Raw genomic sequence first — 17,706 nt, 5'->3', positions numbered from 1 at the left:
TTTTTTTATTTAGGTGAAGCATTATGAAAAAATGTTCATGCAAAATAAAGCATAGAAATCATTTTGGCATTTTCATTTTCCGTCTGGGCTAAGCCCCGGATGTTTATGAAACCTAGAAACACCCCTGGCTTAAGGAGTGGTCCCATCAAAAACTCATTTCACAAATGCATGTTTTTGCAATCAGTTGTTTCAGTCATTAGCCTGTGACGTCAGTGGGGGTGGCAAGTGGAATCACGTGACCGTACTTGGACGTTGGATGTCCATGTCCTACAAGCCGCAGCGAGTCATAGCACTTCACCACCGCTACAGCATGAAGAGCCGCTCACGGCGACACGGGGGCGCCGTTTCACCACCGCTCCTCCACGACACTTTGACAGTGGAGCGTGTCGTATTTCTGGTTCAGGTGTTCTTCGCATGGTTCTTCGTCCATGGTTAATATATATCAGTTCGGTCTTTTCTATATAATTGCATAATATATTACTATATTATGCAATTATATAGAGTCAATATTTATTAAAAAATCACTATTATACTAATATAATATTGATATTATAAAATTGAATATTAAATATTTATTTATGGACCTTGGAAACATTCCTATGTCGTACTTGACAGTTTGTCCCTCAAGCTCCACCACCTGATGGCCGATGAGCCTGACTTTAGCCTGACTCCACTCTGACGTGACGTAGGCAGAACCACCGTAGGGGGCGGGCTCTTGTCTTGTAGAACGAAAGCGCGCGCGCACGCTTCAGTATAGGGACTTACATATGCGCATGCGCGCAGTCCCAAAAACACTTCTGTGGTGAGATGATAAAATGGCGTCGGGTGCCATTTCCACGGAGTCCAAGAAAATAGTCGAATTACGAGTAATTGATCTGAAGTCTGAGCTTAAACGAAGGTCTTTAGACTGCTCCGGGGTTAAGAGCGTCCTGATCGCCCGGTTGAAACAGGTACGGAGCGGTTCAGGGGTCGCACGCGTGCGGACATCGATCGCCTGCAACCTTGCTAGCCGAGCGCTGCTAACTAGCAGTGCTGGTCTAGCAGCACTCGGCTAGCTGTTATTTTGCTATTATTGTCGTTTGGTTCACTTCGTGCAGGTGTGCTTGTACGAAAGTTATTTCGTTGGATTTCATAAATTATAAAACTACATTGTTGCATAATTAATAAGCCGTTTAGCCATTCTACCAGTAATACCAGTGAGTGTAACTGGTCAGTTTGTTATGTATGGGCCCACTGTAATACCAGTGAGTCTTTAACTGGTCAATTTGTTATCTATGGGCCTACAGTAATAACAGTAGGTCTAACTGGTCATTTAGGTATCTATGGGCTCACAGTAATACCAGTAGGTCTAACTGGTCAGTTTGGTATCTATGTGCACACGGTAATACCAGTGAGTGTAACTGGTCAGTTTGGTATTCATGGGACTACAGTATACCAGTAGTTCTAACTGGTCAGTTTGGTATCAATGGGCTCACAGTAATACCAGTAGTTCTAACTGGTCAGTTTGCAATTTAGTTGTTCTCGATTCAATTTCGATTCAGAATTTTTCTGAAATCGATTATTTCCATAGAAAATACTCAGTCATTGCAATCTAGATGTGAGTACATGCCCTTTTACATTTGTCCATGTTATGATAGGCCTATATACCTGACGGCAGTATGATAGGAGGTGAGCAGCATGTATGAAGGTCCGTGTATTGACCTCAGATATGGATTTGTTCACGTGTTTGTGGGGAACTTCAACAAGTTACTTCAGATTTATCTTGATTTGGCTGTATCTTAACACATAAACACATTCTAAATGTGTTTATGTGGGGCCCCGCCTTGACTACCAACGTATATATATATATATATATAAAAAAAATAAAATATATATATATAAAAAAAGTATTTTTTATTCTTAATATATTTTTTTCATTATTATGCATTAACAAAGTAGAAAACTCTCGTAGGGAAAGAAAACATACTTCCATCAGGTGTAAAGAAATAAAGATCAATAAATGCATCCACATTGACTAAGACATTTACTGAATAAGTTAAACTTTTAACTGGTCAGTTTGGTATGTATGGGCCTACAGTATTACCATTCGGTCTAACTGATCAGTTTGGTGTCTATGGGCTCACAGTAATACCAGTAGGTCTTACTAGTCAGTTTGGTATGTGCTCACAGTAATACCAGTGTTACCAGTAGGTCTTACTAGTCAGTTTGGTATCTATGGGCTCACAGTAATACCAGTAGGTTAAACTTTAACTGGTCAGTTTGTTATGTATGGGCCTACAGTATTACCAGTAGGTCTAACTGGTCAGTTTGGTATCTATGGGCTCACAGTAATACCAGTAGGTCTAACTGGTCAGTTTGATATGTAGGGCTTCTCCTAGTTTCGCCGTGACACCAGCTGTGTTAATAAACCTCCCTGCTGCGGCCCCCCTGGCCTTGTGTGGACCCACCCTCTGATACTGTCTCTCCGTGCTTCAGGCTGTGGAAGATGAAGGCGGCGAGCCAGGCAATGTGGCAATCCCATTGGCTGCAGATACAACCACGAGGAAGAAGCCTAAAGGTAAGGTTTAACCTGGTGTCACAAACCTGGGGGCCTTCTAGTCAGGGCTCCAGAGTGCGCCTAATTTGGGCGCACATGCGCCTAGAATTCGGGGTAGTGCGACTGAAAATGTATCTGGTATAATTATTATTATTTATTTTTTTACAGAGCAGTCTATTCATAATATTGTAATAACCACGGAAGAGGCAGTGAATTGATTAGACAGTGATTTATTAGACACCTAATAAACCGTTGGAACACGCAAGACCGGTAACAATAGAAACGCCGGGAAACAAACCCGCGAAGCCCAATCCAGGGGCCTGTACTACGAAGCTCGATTAGAGGGTTAGCGAGGTATGTTGAGCTGAAAGCCTGGGTTAGCTGTACCATGAAAGTCAATCTCTTTAAGCGTCGCTGTATCACCATTGGTGACTTACGCTCGCAACCAAACCTGGTCGGGAGCAGCTTTTCAGCGAGTCTACCCGGAGATCGGCTACTTATATCGGCGTGCGCAGCTTCCTAGCCCCTCCTCCGATAATGGCGTCACCATTTGTGGGTGTTCCCATGGACCTCGGCGCACTTATCGTACAGGCGTCTCTCTGGAGACAGGGTTTTTCGGGACAGAACCGATCCCTTGGCATTGTCTGACGATATTCTTTATGAGAGATACAGATTCGGCATTTATTTAAGGCATTTATTTAATGGTTAAGATATTATTAATCAATGGCGTAAATATCGACGGTGCAACCGGTGCAGCTGCCCGGGTTGCCCCCCCCCCCCCACAACTCAGCGCAAGGCAGGCACGGTCCAACCCCCCCCCCCCCCCCCCCCCCCTCTACAACTCAAAACTTGGGTGCACCATAAATACGTGCTGGTGCACCCAAATTAAAAATGTAGGCGCACCAGTGCACCCAAGGAAAAAGTTAGTCTGGAGCCCTGCTTCTAGTACCTGTTGCACCTGTTGTCACTGTTTCTAATGTAGAGAAACCAGGTGTTAAGTCCTATGTTTTAGCCCCCCTCATCCAAATAGTTAGTTCCTGTAGAGACCTGATAAGTGGACGGATTTAAAGTGTATTTTGGGTGACATTTGCAAAGTATAATTTCCAACAATTATAAAATAAAACTTGCATTAATTTTTCAGGGACTCACCTGTGCCAGGGTATTCTGCCCCATGGTTTAAACTGAGTTGTAACGCTACGTTTTTCTTCCCAGCCATTTAATTGCCGCTGAATGTATTTCTATTTTTTCTTTTTGTAGGAAAGAAAATGGAATCGGACTCTGAAAATATTCTGGATGACGACTCCTGTGCCAAGGTTAGCCTGCAGTACTTGTATCTGGCGAATATGTTTTTTATCAAGAACCCATGTCATCCTGATTAGACCCGAACCGTCCAACAATGCAAAGTGCTGTGTAGCGGAAGATGGCACGTTTAGCGTAGCTGCAACGACCGCGTGTGATTGTAATTGATGCGATTGTTATTCATCGAGGACCGATCCATCTTTTATGCAAGGAGAACTTGTTCAAACCTATGCATGTGCTTTCCCTCTTCTGAATGAACCGTATGTAGTCCTACCATTCATTTCCTACGGCAGTCATTCAGGCTCACTTGACCACTAGAATACAAGGCAGAGATCAGCCATTGTTAGGCAATCCGAGGATAAACACAACAGGACATATAATACATGTATAGGTATTCCCTTTGACCCTGTAACTGAGGTTAAGGGCTATACAAATACATCGTTATCATGATTTAGGAAAAATAATAATTGGGCAGATTTGACCCTAACCCTGCAGGAAGGTGAAGCGAAACTACTTTAATGAAATGCTTAATTTGGGTCTTTTGTGTTTCAGGACACTGAAGAAGACGAATCTGAGAAAGGTATGTGTGGACGCTCAGCGAGGTATCTTAACATTTTCTTCCAAGGTAGCCCTCCTTCTATAAAGCCACAGAAACCTGCATGGAATACACATGCGTCTACCGTTTCCTTGCTAACTAGATCACAAGTTAACGGTGCACAGAGGGCCCGCAACATGTGGGGCCGCCTAATGGCCGTGCGCTGCATTTTTTTTTGTAAAGATGCAGTTTTCGAGTGCCTAGAAGTGCACACACCAAGCTACTTCTTCCTACTGCGACCCCATCGAAGGAGCTGCCTGATGTTCACCGTCTATAACGTAACGCTTCACACTGGGACTTGGCAAAGACATCAAGCACTGGGGCCAACGGGTCGTGCGTACACACACACTGGACTGGGCCTTACACATCGGTGTGGATTTCAAGACTGGAGTTGTTCTCCTAAAGGCTGAATGATCTGATGGCCAAGACGGACATTGACGACCCTCGTTATGTGACGTCATGGAAGTTTCCCAGATGATTTGGCGTAAGATGACTTGTAGACTGACCACCATGCATGGGGGAGATGGGTTGTCATTGTAGAAGAAATGACTGACGGACGGATAGACGCCTCTCCCCTCCCCCGCTCACACGCCATGTGAACCCGAGGTCCACCTGAAGAAGTTCCAGATGTCAGGATACGGCACCGGGATGGCAAATCCAGCCGTGTGAATAGTGACTGGCTCTTCGGGGAGCGAAGGATGGAAGAACATGGCCTCAGCCTTCAGCGCATGTTTCTGTTCCTCCTGTGCGGCCCCCTCGACGACCGCTAATCCCTGATTTGCTTTGTGTTCTACTTTCTAGGTGAAGTGTCATACACCCATGTCGATGTTAAAAAGTTGTTATTTTTTTTGCCATGTTTATCCTCATTAAATCCCTCAGATGTAACAGAAACAGAGGAAGTTGCTCACGAAAAATCTAAGCCAGCGCCGTGCGAGGCCAGCCCGGCCGCGCCTGAGGCCGGGCCGGAGACCTCCGGCGAGGCCCAGCCCCCGACCGAGGACGCCGTTGACAACGAGCCCACGACAGAGGCCTCAATCCAGGCCGATGAGGCGTCGGTCGAGCCCCAGCCTGTGGTGGAGACGGAGCCCGAGACGGAGGCTGAGCCCGCGGCCTCGCCGGAGCCGGAGCCCGCGCCCGCGGCCTCGCCGGAGCCGGAGCCCGCGCCCGCGGCCTCGCCGGAGCCCGCGGCCTCGCCGGAGCCGGAGGCTGTGGTGCTGCTCGAGGCCGACTCGGAGCCAGAGCTCGAGGCCGATCCAGAGGCCGACGTCGACACCGAGCCAGAGGCGGAGGTAGAGACGGAAGCGGCAGAGACGGCGGCCGAAGCATTGGACTCCTCTAAAGAAGCTGAGGACGATCACCTGTCCGTGTCGATCCCCAACGAAGACGCCATCACGCTGGACGTTGATGGGGACGACCTCCTGGAGACAGGTAAACATGTGAAACTTCCAGATCCCGACAAGAGCTCTGACGACCACCTGGTCCCCTCTGGACCCACGGGCCACGACGATGACGACGACGACCTGAACACCGAAGAGTCAGGGGGCCACAAGGAGGGTAAGAACGAGGCCGGATCCAAGGCTGACCCCACGAAGAAGGAGGGCCGGGACACCCTGAAGAAAGCTGAAACGGGAGACAAAGAGAAGGATTCTGGGAAGAAAGGCCCCTCCACTACGGGGGCGTCAGGTCAAGCTAAGAGGTTTGTCTTTCTATGTCAGTTCTTTGATACTACCACGTCCAAGCGCACTAGGAAAGCAGCATTGTGGGTAGCATCAAGATTTTTTTTTTTCCTTTTCCTTAAGGGGAATGTCCACTGATGTCCACTGTACCTAACCCTGCCAATTACTGCTTTAATTTATTCCTTGAAGTTGGTTTAAGTTGTGGCCATAACCAGGAGAGGAAACCCCAACTGTTACTGTCGTCTTTCCGTCACTTTTAATGCCTTTTCCAGTTCCTGCACGAGGCATTGTAAAAGTAGTAGTACCTGAGATGAAAAATATTTTTTTTGGGGGTCAGGAATGATTTGCTGTGAAGTACCTCATACTTCTGAAGACTCACATTGATCAAAGGGAATAAATTGGCTGACAACCTGATCCATCTCACCAGTGGAAAAGCCATGAAGGAAGCCTGTCACAGAATTATCCAAACCCACGCCATGAAGACCTTTTTCCTTCTTCGACTGTGTTCCGTGCTGCGTCTTGCTCCATGGGTCTTGTGCAAATGGTTTCCAGCAGGGATTACATTTTAATAGTATTCACTGTATTTGTATTGTTTTTTTGTTTTGTTTGTATTTTAATTTACCTTGTAGCTCTTCAAGAGACAGAGATGGAAAAGCAAAAGATGATAAAGGTAAATGGCAACCAAGACACATAATTATTACTGTCGGTATACATTGGTTTTGGAGAAGGACGGTGCCCTAACGTTCCCTGGGTGCCTGTAGGTGGTCTCAGCAGCGCTGCCAGCAGCTCTTCTCGAAACGTGTGGGTCAGTGGCCTCTCGTCGAACACAAAGGCAGCTGACCTAAAGAACCTGTTTGGAAAATATGGAAAGGTAAAGTCTAATTTTGTTTTTTAAGTTTAGGTTGTATGGTTTAACTCGTGCCCAGCTTTGTTGAATACTGTCATGTTCGAAGGGTTTTGCCAGTTTAAGACCCCAGGTTAGTGGCTGACTTTGTCCAGATCTCAATCAGTTTTGTTCCAACTTGCCCCTTATCGCGCTAGGCGTGTTCTGACCTGGGATCTTGGTGAGCCATCATATTCCAAATCAGTGTTTAGCAGCTTCCATTGCTGCTCAGCTACATCCAAAATCCACCGCCATGCTCACCAGAACATTTAACATTCAAGAATCTTAAAGTACTTTGCGCTCTTAGTCTGAGCATGCCTAGTGGCGTGAAAACCCAGAATGCTTTTGCTGCGTTCGAATCAGTTAAAAACAGAGGAACACGCCCATCTACACTGACCCACGCCAGTTAGATGGGGGTGTAGTTCCTCTGCAAAACGGCATGTTTCTCTGCAATCAGGCTAATCGGACTGCCTATAATGACACTATCTTCACATAGAATTGTTACTCAGCCTCAGTTTCCAAGTCTATTATAAACACAGTTAAATGGAAGACTGCACATGGGGAGTTGAACCAAAATCGACATAGAAAATAATAATTAAGTGATTGAAATATATAGCGCTTTCTAGACACTCAAAGACGCTTCACAGTGAAGGGGGGACCTCACTCACCACCACCAGTGTAACACCCACTGGGCTGAAGCAGGGCAACCAATCAGAACGCTCACCACACCAGCTTGAGGGGGAGAGTGAGGGAATTAATGAGTCTGCTAATTATACAGGAGGATGATGAGGGGGCCAGATTGAGTGAGCCTGGTGGGGCCGTCCTTTAGCCCGGACACCGGGGGAAACCCCTACTTTTTGCGATAAGTGCACTGGGATCTTTTATGACCTCAGTGAGTCAGGACCTCGGTTTTACGTCTCCTCCGAAGGACGGAGACGTAATAAAGAAAATGTCAACCATTAACCTGGGGTCTTCACAAACCAAATCCTTTAATCTACACGATGCCATTTCCATAGACATAAATCAGTAACGTCTCGCAGGGCTGCACCGGCCAACCATATGACCATCACCTAAGCCCCCCTAGAGGCCTGGCGACATGAAGTCTGTCTCAAACCTCTGCTTATCACCAACAGGTGTTCAGTGCTAAAGTGGTCACCAACGCACGCAGCCCCGGGTCCAAGTGCTACGGCCTGGTCACCATGTCCTCCAGCACGGAGGTGGTGCGCTGCATCTCCCACCTGGACCGCACCGAGCTCCACGGGCAGCAGATCTACGTGGAGAGGGTGAGGAGGAGGCCCGCTGTGGTCGGACCCAGAGATCGCACCGCTGTTGAGCACAGAAAGGGACTGAACTTTATTAGGGATGCAGTGCATTTTTTGATGTTCCAACCTCGCTTGTGGTTTCGGATAAAAGTGTCGCCTGTTAAAAAATTGAATAAAAATAACGGCTATTCTTTTCAGAAAGTCGATAAATTCTTAAAAAAATGTTTACCCCATGTCCTGATTGTTTTCCTTCAAGCCGAGTTTACTCTCCAGCTCACCATCTACTTCTCCGCCATTCTTTAAGGTTAAAAGTGATCCATTCAAGAAAGAGGCAGCGAAAAAGGAAGTGGAGGAAAAAATGACGTCAATCAAATCCAGTGAGAAGCGAACGTTAACCGGATCCAAGACGAGCAAGTGGGTGGAGAATAAGGTCCATCAGCTGGGTGAACTGATCACTGTTGGAGCAGACGATAACCTGTCATTGTTTTACAGAACGCTGCCCAAGAAAGACGACAAGAAGACGGACAAACCTTCAGAAAAAGACAACAAAGACGGGTCTAAGAAACCCGACGCCAAAAATGACAAAGTAGAGGTTCCCTCGTCCACCGTGGTCCAAGAGAAGAAAGACGAGAAGAAGCATCTACGTACGTCTGCGTTGTTTCAATTGCTGGTGGTGTAACTTGTAAAGGGACCAGAGGGGGGCGTTGTACTGACTTATCTCGATGTATTCACATTCACAGGAGCCAAGAGCCCTGGAGTTCTGCCCTTCGCTCATAACAGAGGTCCTCCTCACTTCAACAAGATGCGCCAGCCCTTCAGACGGGGCGGTAGACCGTTTGATCGGGTAACTCGCTCAAGACGTCCCCTCAGTGTTGGCCGAGCCCCCGTTCCTCAACTGATTCATGTTTACTAATGATATGGACGCCCTTCTCCTCAGCCTGGGTTTCCTCACATGAACATGCAGCAGCATCAGCATCCACATCCGCATCCTCAGCAGAGGCATCCCAGGTGGCTCATCCCACCAGAAGAGGTCCTTTTCTTTGCCTTTCTCTTGCCTCGACTAGAGTTGTACCGATACCAGTGTCAGGAATTCCTCCGATCGGTTATCAGAGTACTGAAGTCTACGCGCCGAATCCATCACATGACCAGTTCCTTTACCACAAAGACAGAGAACATCACAAACACTACGGGGTTGTGCTGCGTTCGTTAACGATCGGCGGTGAAAAGTCGTCGTCGTTAAAGCAACGTCTCCGACCCCACGTGCGTTCGAGCTACCAAGTCGGAAAAACATGCATGCAATAACACAAACGGAATATAAATGTATTCTTGTTAATTAATAAAAAAATAAAGGATAGACAGTAAGTGAAGCGACTATACTGCTGCCATCGTAAGAGAACCCTTCAATAAGTACTAGTGCTATTAGTAGATACAAAGCTAGATTTATATTCGGCCGATACAGAAGTTCAGAAGTCGGTGTAGGGTAGAATGGTATCGGATCACCCCTAGCCTCGACCCATGACCGCTTGCTGTGTTTGATGGGCGCAAAGGTTTTGATCCGTCCTGCGTTTCCCCCTCCTCTAGTTCCAGATGATGAAGGAGAGGCGGCCGTTCTTCAACAAGGAGGGCCACAACGAGATCCTCCCCTTTGAGAAGATGAAGGAGCAGAGGATGAGGGAGCGCGTGGTGCGTCTGGAGCGGGTCCGTCGGGCCCTGGAGCTACGCAGGTACGCCGTTACAACCAGACGCCTTGATCCAAAGCCACTTGCAGGACAGTTGTCACAAGAAAGAGAAACGTCGTATATCAATGTTGGTACAGTAAGGATGTTCATAGAACCATGTGCCAAGCACTAACCATCACTAGGTTAACCCGTTCCCCGTATCCAACAGAGACGGCTAGGATTAGATGCTACACAATGCTACGTACTGGTTTAAGTGCCAGGACGTACAACATGCAGTAAGTGGGTTAGAGGGGTAAGGGGGGTGGCTGTGTCTAAATGTAACCGCCTTTCAGGGATATTGAGTATTGGATATTCGTTCCCTTTATTCCTTGTATTCCTGGTCCTTCATACGCAGACATTTTAGTCCTCACACGCGTTCCCATATTGATTACCTGTTCCCATATTGATTAAATGTTCCCATATTGATTAAATGTTCCCATATTGATTAACTGTTCCCATATTGATTACCTGTTCCCATATTGATTACCGGTTCCCATATTGATTACCGGTTCCCATATTGATTACCGGTTCCCATATTGATTACCGGTTCCCATATTGATTACCGGTTCCCATATTACCTGTTCCCATATTGATCAACTGTTCCCATATTGATTACCTGTTCCCATATTGATTAACTGTTCCCATATTGATTAACTGTTCCCATATTGATCAACTGTTCTCATATTGATTACCGGTTCTCCAACGTCCAGGCGCCGCGAGATCGCCGAGCGGGAACGCCGGGAGCGCGAGCGCATCCGTCTCCTGCGGGAGCGCGAGGAGCGCGAGAACCTGCTCCGGGAGCGGCAGCGGCTGGAGATGGAGCGGCAGAAGCTGGAGCGGGAGCGCATGGAGCGGGAGCGGCTGGAGCGAGAGCGGATCCGCATCGAGCAGGTAACGGGGACGCCCACCTCTCCGCTCTGATGGGGTGTGGTGCAGGGCTGCTCGGTTATGGAGGAAGAAAATCATATTCATGATTGTTTTGGTCAATTTTTAAATCACGATTATTCAAACGATTATTTTTTATGTATTTATTCAGCATGTCTCTGCCAAAAAACACATAACTGAGATCTTGGAAATGTACCCTTAAACAAATGCACAAAATGGTCAAAAAGAAAACGTTTGAATCTAAAATAATGTGCAGATATGTATCCAGCCATTCTGCACTCTCTATAAAACATTCAACGAAAATAAATAAATAAATCAAACTCTATTACATTAGTTTTGTGATCGTTTGACGATAAAATCGATAATGGCGTTCCAAACCCGGTTCCTCACCCAGCCCTAGTGTGTAGAACCACAGCATGCGGCCACGGTGGGGAGCGATGCCCTGGTGTTCTGAACGTGTGACCTGTGTGACAGGAACGGCGTAAGGAGGCGGAGCGTCTGGCCCGCGAGCGCGAGGAGCTGAGGCGGCAGCAGGAGCAGCTACGCTACGAGCAGGAGAAGAGGAACAACCTGAAGAGAGGGCGCGACGTGGAGCACGGGTACACCAGCCTCTAGTGACTACACACAAACCATCGCTCTCCAGCCAGGAAATGACACACATCTGTAGGATAGTTCCCCCCCCTTTTGAAAAGTGTTTGCTTTAATCTAAGTTAAGTTAAAGCTGTGACCGACCAGTACAGATGTCTCTGGAGACCATGGGTCCTTGTTTTTACAGAGTCCTACCCCCTCGTTACCCTCCAGAGACGGGGGGCCGTAGCTTTAGAGAGGCTGACCTCGATGTGCGCCTCTTCACCCTCTCAGCCGCAGGGACGACTCCTACTGGAACGGCGGGAAGAAGATGGCGCCCGAGTCGGAGGCGCGTCTGAGCGGCGGGGCGGAGTACAGCCGGCAGCAGAACCGCTTCACCAACTTCACCTCCACCGCCCGCGAGCGGGGCCGCTTCCAGGAGCCCGCCGCCGCGCAGCCCGCCAGCTTCGACCGGTACGAGCACCCGGGATCAGAGAGGATGACCCGGGATCAGATAGGATGACCCGAGGTCAGAGAGGATGACCCGGGGTCAGAGAGGATGACCCGGGGTCCGAGAGGATGACCCGGGGTCCGAGAGGATGACCCGGGGTCCGAGAGGATGACCCGGGGTCCGATAGGATGACCCGGGGTCCGATAGGATGACCCGGGGTCAGAGAGGGTGACCCGAGGTCAGAGAGGGTGACCCGGGGTCAGAGAGGGTGACCCGGGGTCAGAGAGGATGACCCGGGGTCAGAGGGGATGACCCGGGGTCAGAGAGGATGGCCCGGGGTCAGAGAGGGTGACCCGGGATCAGAGAGGATGACCCGGGGTCAGAGAGGGTGACCCGGGGTCAGAGAGGGTGACCCGGGGTCAGAGAGGATGACCCGGGACGGGTTTAATAACTTAACTTCTCTGTATACGTGCTCTATTAATATATATCTTTAACGCTATCATGTTGCACTCGGGTCATGACCGGAGTCCTTTAATGACCTCCCAGCGTCCTCGTTCTCTGGGCTCTCCCGATGGGTTGACCTCTTGACCCCGTTCCGGGCCGCTCTAACCGTCCCGTGACCCTCTCCCCGCCCCCCCCCCCTGCAGGCGGAGCCGCTTCGACGGCGAGCCCGAGGCCAAGAAGAGCCGCCCCGCGCCGCACCGGGAGGCGTCCGGCTTCGACCGCTACCCCAAGAGCTTCGAGGCGGTGCGCCGCCCCGAGCCGCCGCCGCCGCCGCCCCCGCGGAGCGACCTCCGCGACACGGACCGCCGGGACCGCGACGAGCGCCGGCCCGTCGCCATGACGGAGCGGCCCCCCGCCGCCCGCACCGCCATGCCCGGGATGTCCCACACGCGCTCCCCCCGGGACGGCGGCGCCCACGGGGGCTGGAAGAACGACGGCGGCGGCGGCGGCGGCCTCAGCGCCAACAAGGGGGACGTCCGGTACGCCGATTTATTATCACAGCTACAGTGAAGAACACCAGTCAGAAGAATGAAACAGTACACCTACCTGTAGAGTAAGGAGGGTCAGAGGACCAGGCACTAACCATCACTAGGTTAACCCATTCCCCCAACACAACACAGATAGATAGGATAAGATGATGTACAATGCCACTAAAAGTACTATATTTAAGTACAAGGACGTACAACATACAATAAGTGCTTACATCGAGTACCAGCGTTGGTGAAGACCTTTTATTGTTATTCAAAGTTCAAATCATTAAGCGGTAACACTTCTCCACAGCGAGTGAGTCCTTTACATTTGACATGGTCGCTTTTATCCAAAGCGAGTTACAAGGGAGGATGACATTCAAGCTACGTTGCGTTACAATGACACACTTCTCAGTCACACACACACACACACACACACACACACACACACACACACACACACACACACACACACACACACACACACACACACACACACACACACACACACACACACACACACACACACACACACACACACACACACACACACGGACACCTCGGGGGGTCAGGGAGAGAGCGGGGCTCGAACCAGCACCCCTCTGGTTACCAGACGAGTCCTCGACCACCTGCGCCCCCCCCCTCAGCGTCCCTCCCTCGTCTCACCCTCACTGTCTCCTAACGGCGTTGTGTCCCTGTGTGTTCTCAGCGGAGCCCCGCGGATGAGGGCCGAGCGCTCCACCCGGGAGGTCCCAGGCCCCGCCCTGAGGGGGCCCGCCGCCGCCAGCCGCGGGAGGCACGGCTACAACGAGCGGGAGGGGGGCCGGCCCATGGTGATGGGAGACCAGGTCGGCATCGCGCTGCTTCATTATGGAGAAAAATCAGAATCACGATTACTTTGGTCAATATTGTAATCACGATTATTCAAAAACGGTCCTTTTTGAGTTTGACAACATGATGTGTTTATTCAGCGTGTCTCTCCCAGAAAAACACGTAGTAACTGAGAACTTTGATATTTCGCCTTAAAAGAAATGCACAAAATGGTCAAAAAGAAAACGGCCAAATCTAAAATAATGTACAGATGTGTATCCAGCTGTTCTGCACTTTCTATAAAACATTTAACGTCCCGGGCCCCCAGGCGGGGGTGGACCCCCACCCCCAGGTCCCTTCACCTCAACAGGCCTCATTAACCCCAGGGTGTAGCCCCCAGGCGGGGGTGGACCCCCACCCCCAGGTCCCTTCACCCCCAGGTCCCTTCACCCCTACGGCCCTCATTAACCCCAGGGTGTGGACCCCCACCCCCAGGTCCCTACACCCCTACGGCCGTCATTAACCCCAGGGTGTAGCCCCCAGGCGGGGGTGGACCCCCACCTCCAGGTCCCTTCACCCCCAGGTCCCTTCACCCCTACGGCCCTCATTAACCCCAGGGTGTGGACCCCCACCCCCAGGTCCCTTCACCCCTACGGCCCTCATTAACCCCAGGGTGTAGCCCCCAGGCGGGGGTGGACCCCCACCTCCAGGTCCCTTCACCCCCAGGTCCCTTCACCCCTACGGCCCTCATTAACCCCAGGGTGTGGACCCCCACCCCCAGGTCCCTTCACCCCTACGGCCCTCATTAACCCCAGGGTGTAGCCCCCAGGCGGGGGTGGACCCCCACCTCCAGGTCCCTTCACCCCCAGGTCCCTTCACCCCTACGGGCCCCATTAACCCCAGGGTGTGGACCCCCACCCCCAGGTCCCTTCACCCCTACGGGCCCCATTAACCCCAGGGTGTGGACCCCCACCCCCAGGTCCCTTCACCCCTACGGGCCCCATTAACCCCAGGGTGTGGACCCCCACCCCCAGGTCCCTTCACCCCTACGGGCCCCATTAACCCCAGGGTGTGGACCCCCACCCCCAGGTCCCTTCACCCCTACGGGCCCCATTAACCCCAGGGTGTGGACCCCCACCCCCAGGTCCCTTCACCCCTACGGGCCCCATTAACCCCAGGGTGTGTGTTTGTGTCTCCAGGCGTTCGGGTCGGGCCGCCAGGTGGTGGTGGAGCGTCACGGCAGGGACCCCCCGGGCCGGGACCCCCCGGGCAGGGCCCCCCTGGGCCGGGACCCCCCGGGCCGAGACCCCCCGGGCAGGGACCCCCCGGGCCGGGACCAGGGCCCCAGCAGGAAGGACTGGCACGGGGGCGCGGGCTCCCAGGGCAGCGGGGGCTTCCAGGACGGGCGTAGGATGGGGGACCCCCGGGGCAGCCTGATGGCCCAGCACTCGAGGTGAGACCCCCAGGAGGGACCCTGCACTACCCCAAGGGGTTACAGCTGGGGGGGGGGGGGGGGGGGACTCGTACTGCCACCCCACAATGCTCTCTATGGAGGGCAGACAGCCAATCAGAACAAGGCAGAGGCCGACTGCATCACCTGACCCCTGGTTAACTGGTTGACTGGTTAGCTGGTTAACAAACCTAGTATAGAGATTGATTAAAGAGCTTCCCTTTCCAGACCGCTGAACACGCATTACAGGTCTGGACTCATGAGGGGGGGAGGGGGGGGTGGGGGAGGGTGTAATACTGTTCACCGTCCTGCAGGGGGCTGTAGCGTCCACTGGGTGGCGCTCACCTTTGTTATTTCATTAATGGACATTCATGCATTTATTCGATGCATAGAATATTATTATTTGTTTTTGTATTTTAATCTGAATTGTTGAATTGAATAATACAACATGTTGGAGCATTTGAAAGACGTTGTATTTCAAACTATCGATATGACGCTATATTTATATTATATGACAATCAAAGGTTTTAAAATGACCTGTGATCAGCTGGTCTACTTCTGTCATGGTCTTCACACCGTCAATAGTAGAAGGTGAAGGAGAAGTTGTGTTGCAAATGTAGACACAGACAGGCCGACCTCTTCACGTGGATCAGGTAACACTGGTTCTCCTGACTGGTACCTAACCTGTCCAGGAGATACCATGGCTGGCTTCACACTTAGTGTTTTTAATATGCGATCTATACTTTGAAAATGGTTTAGATTGTCTTGTTGTAGTGGTTTGTCTTATTAAACACGCCATGTTTGTTACAAAGTGCTACTAATAACCAAGGCGGATAGACTGAAGCCTTCAGAACGTATATGATGGCTGCCGATCCGGCCTGGTAGGTGTGGATTTGAAAGAGGAGATGGGATGCGTTCCTTCATTATTCCATACGGCCCCCAGTATTAATGCTTCCCCCCCCCCCCCCCAGCCACTCCTCGTCAGGAATGAACCGCATCGTGCAGATCACCAACAACTCTCTGTCCAGCGGCGGCAACGGCGGCGGCTTCAAGCCCTTCAAAGGAGCTCCCCGTAGGTTCTAGCGGTGCCCCCTCCTCCAATCACAACGCTCGGACCCAGAGACACTTTCCAGTTATTATTTTATTTTATATATTTACTATTTTAAACTGCTAAAACTAGCCGGTTGACATCGCTCAACCCTATCATTTTGTATAGAGGAGTATCGGACATTTTCTGCTGTCACTGAGTCTGCACAGCGGACATTACTAGGTTGTTAACATGTTTCATTACTAGGACGTTCACAGGTGACATTACTAGGACGTTCACAGGTGACATTATAGGATGTTCACAGGTGACATTACTAGGATGTATAAATGTTCCATTACTAGGTTGTGTACATGTTCCATTACTAGGATGTGCACATGTTCCATTACTAGGATGTTAACAGGTTTAATTTCTAAGACATTCATAACGAGGTCTTTGTTACACGTTCTCATGTGCTGTTGACGATTGAACTGAAACTGTGTTCTATAGTTTAGTGTAAAGGTATTTCGATTTATATTCTATACATAATTGAGTTTTTGTTTTGCTGTTCGTTACGGTCACATCTCGTGTATATCAAAAAGGCTGCTTGACTTAAATTATGCATCTTTGGTATTAAAATTGGCAAAATGATGACGGTTTTCTGTTTCATTCACAAAATAAGGTAGTTTGTGTAGTTAAAATAACGTTTAGAGAAATGAAAATTGTGCTTGCCTTAGGGACCGAAAGGCATCGAAATCTTCAAATCCAAATAAATCGGTATAATTTAAGCCGTTTATTATGTTACATGCATATAATTAACATATTGTCTGACTAGAAGATTTGACTCAAATCTTTTAAGAAACTTGCCAACTCGTGCTATATCATTAAGTGATTCTTTACCATGAACCAGCAAATACTTACAGGTTTTGAAACTTTTATTCTAGAAGTTGTGTTCAGGTTGAATGTCTCGTCTATAAGGCATTTTGTTTTATATATAATGTACTCGGTGTGGTCACCAAATACATTTTCATTGCTGCTGTTAAAGGCTACATACAATATTTGGTCATTAATGTAAATTGATAAACATCTAAAACGACACAAATGTTGTCCATGTTATTACAATCACAACAAAGCAGGGTCTAATTTCTTTTTAACAAATTAAAATAAAACCATGTTGGACAACACAACTCATTGTGTTGCGCTATATAAAACCAATGTATTATTATTATTATTATTATTCATGGTGTATCTAATGTGAACCTGTAACCCTTGCATTTAAAACTACATGCACCACAAAATAACTTGTGGGAGTTAATATTGCATCCAAGAAAAGTTGCGAGTAGAATCAATGTCTTTGATACAATAAAATAATGGACGTCCCTTCACCTCCCGAGGCAATGTGCCCAGGAGCGCCTTTCCTTCGGTGTGTGTGTAGGGGCAAATTAGTTACCTAACTTACTTTCTACTTTCTGGTCCACATCTTTAGTACAATCTAGAACTGCCTTCTTTATTTTGTATTAAGGAACGCAGCGTTGGTTAGCCATGCTGGGACCATGGCTTTATGTTAAACTACAGCCAG

General features: G+C 49.4%; 1 protein-coding gene across 2 annotated transcripts; it reads left to right on the top strand.

The window, feature by feature from the left end:
• Positions 1 to 782: 782 nt before the first annotated feature.
• sltm (SAFB-like, transcription modulator) lies at positions 783 to 16,778 on the top strand. 2 transcript variants are annotated; one of them, XM_060071211.1, is made up of 21 exons: positions 783 to 950; positions 2,476 to 2,557; positions 3,794 to 3,849; positions 4,388 to 4,415; positions 5,310 to 5,541; positions 5,620 to 6,126; positions 6,736 to 6,776; positions 6,868 to 6,977; positions 8,123 to 8,272; positions 8,556 to 8,665; positions 8,744 to 8,895; positions 8,992 to 9,095; positions 9,189 to 9,281; positions 9,833 to 9,975; positions 10,680 to 10,860; positions 11,329 to 11,453; positions 11,716 to 11,895; positions 12,520 to 12,855; positions 13,553 to 13,691; positions 14,853 to 15,106; positions 16,075 to 16,778. In XM_060071211.1, exons 1-21 carry the CDS (start codon positions 816 to 818, stop codon positions 16,184 to 16,186), a joined length of 3,270 nt encoding a protein of 1,089 aa, XP_059927194.1. In that variant the 5' UTR covers positions 783 to 815; the 3' UTR covers positions 16,187 to 16,778. The 2 variants fall into 2 exon arrangements, with proteins under 2 accessions (XP_059927194.1, XP_059927193.1); XM_060071210.1 differs by having other exon boundaries at positions 5,310 to 6,126.
• The last annotated feature ends 928 nt before the right edge of the window (positions 16,779 to 17,706 follow it).

Source organism: Gadus macrocephalus, chromosome 14 (genome assembly GCF_031168955.1).
Source record: "Gadus macrocephalus chromosome 14, ASM3116895v1".
Classification (NCBI taxonomy): domain Eukaryota; kingdom Metazoa; phylum Chordata; class Actinopteri; order Gadiformes; family Gadidae; genus Gadus; species Gadus macrocephalus.
The sequence above is the reverse complement of the archived record's forward strand: the minus strand, read 5'-3'. Positions and strand labels throughout refer to the sequence as shown.

Excerpts from the sequence above, each read along its gene's own strand:
- sltm (XM_060071210.1), top strand. The coding sequence starts at position 816 with ATGGCGTCGGGTGCCATTTCCACGGAGTCCAAGAAAATAGTCGAATTA. Across the intron at positions 4,416-5,309 it reads AGAAGACGAATCTGAGAAAG|ATGTAACAGAAACAGAGGAA; the intron begins GTATGTGTGGAC and ends TAAATCCCTCAG. Across the intron at positions 8,896-8,991 it reads AGACGAGAAGAAGCATCTAC|GAGCCAAGAGCCCTGGAGTT; the intron begins GTACGTCTGCGT and ends TCACATTCACAG.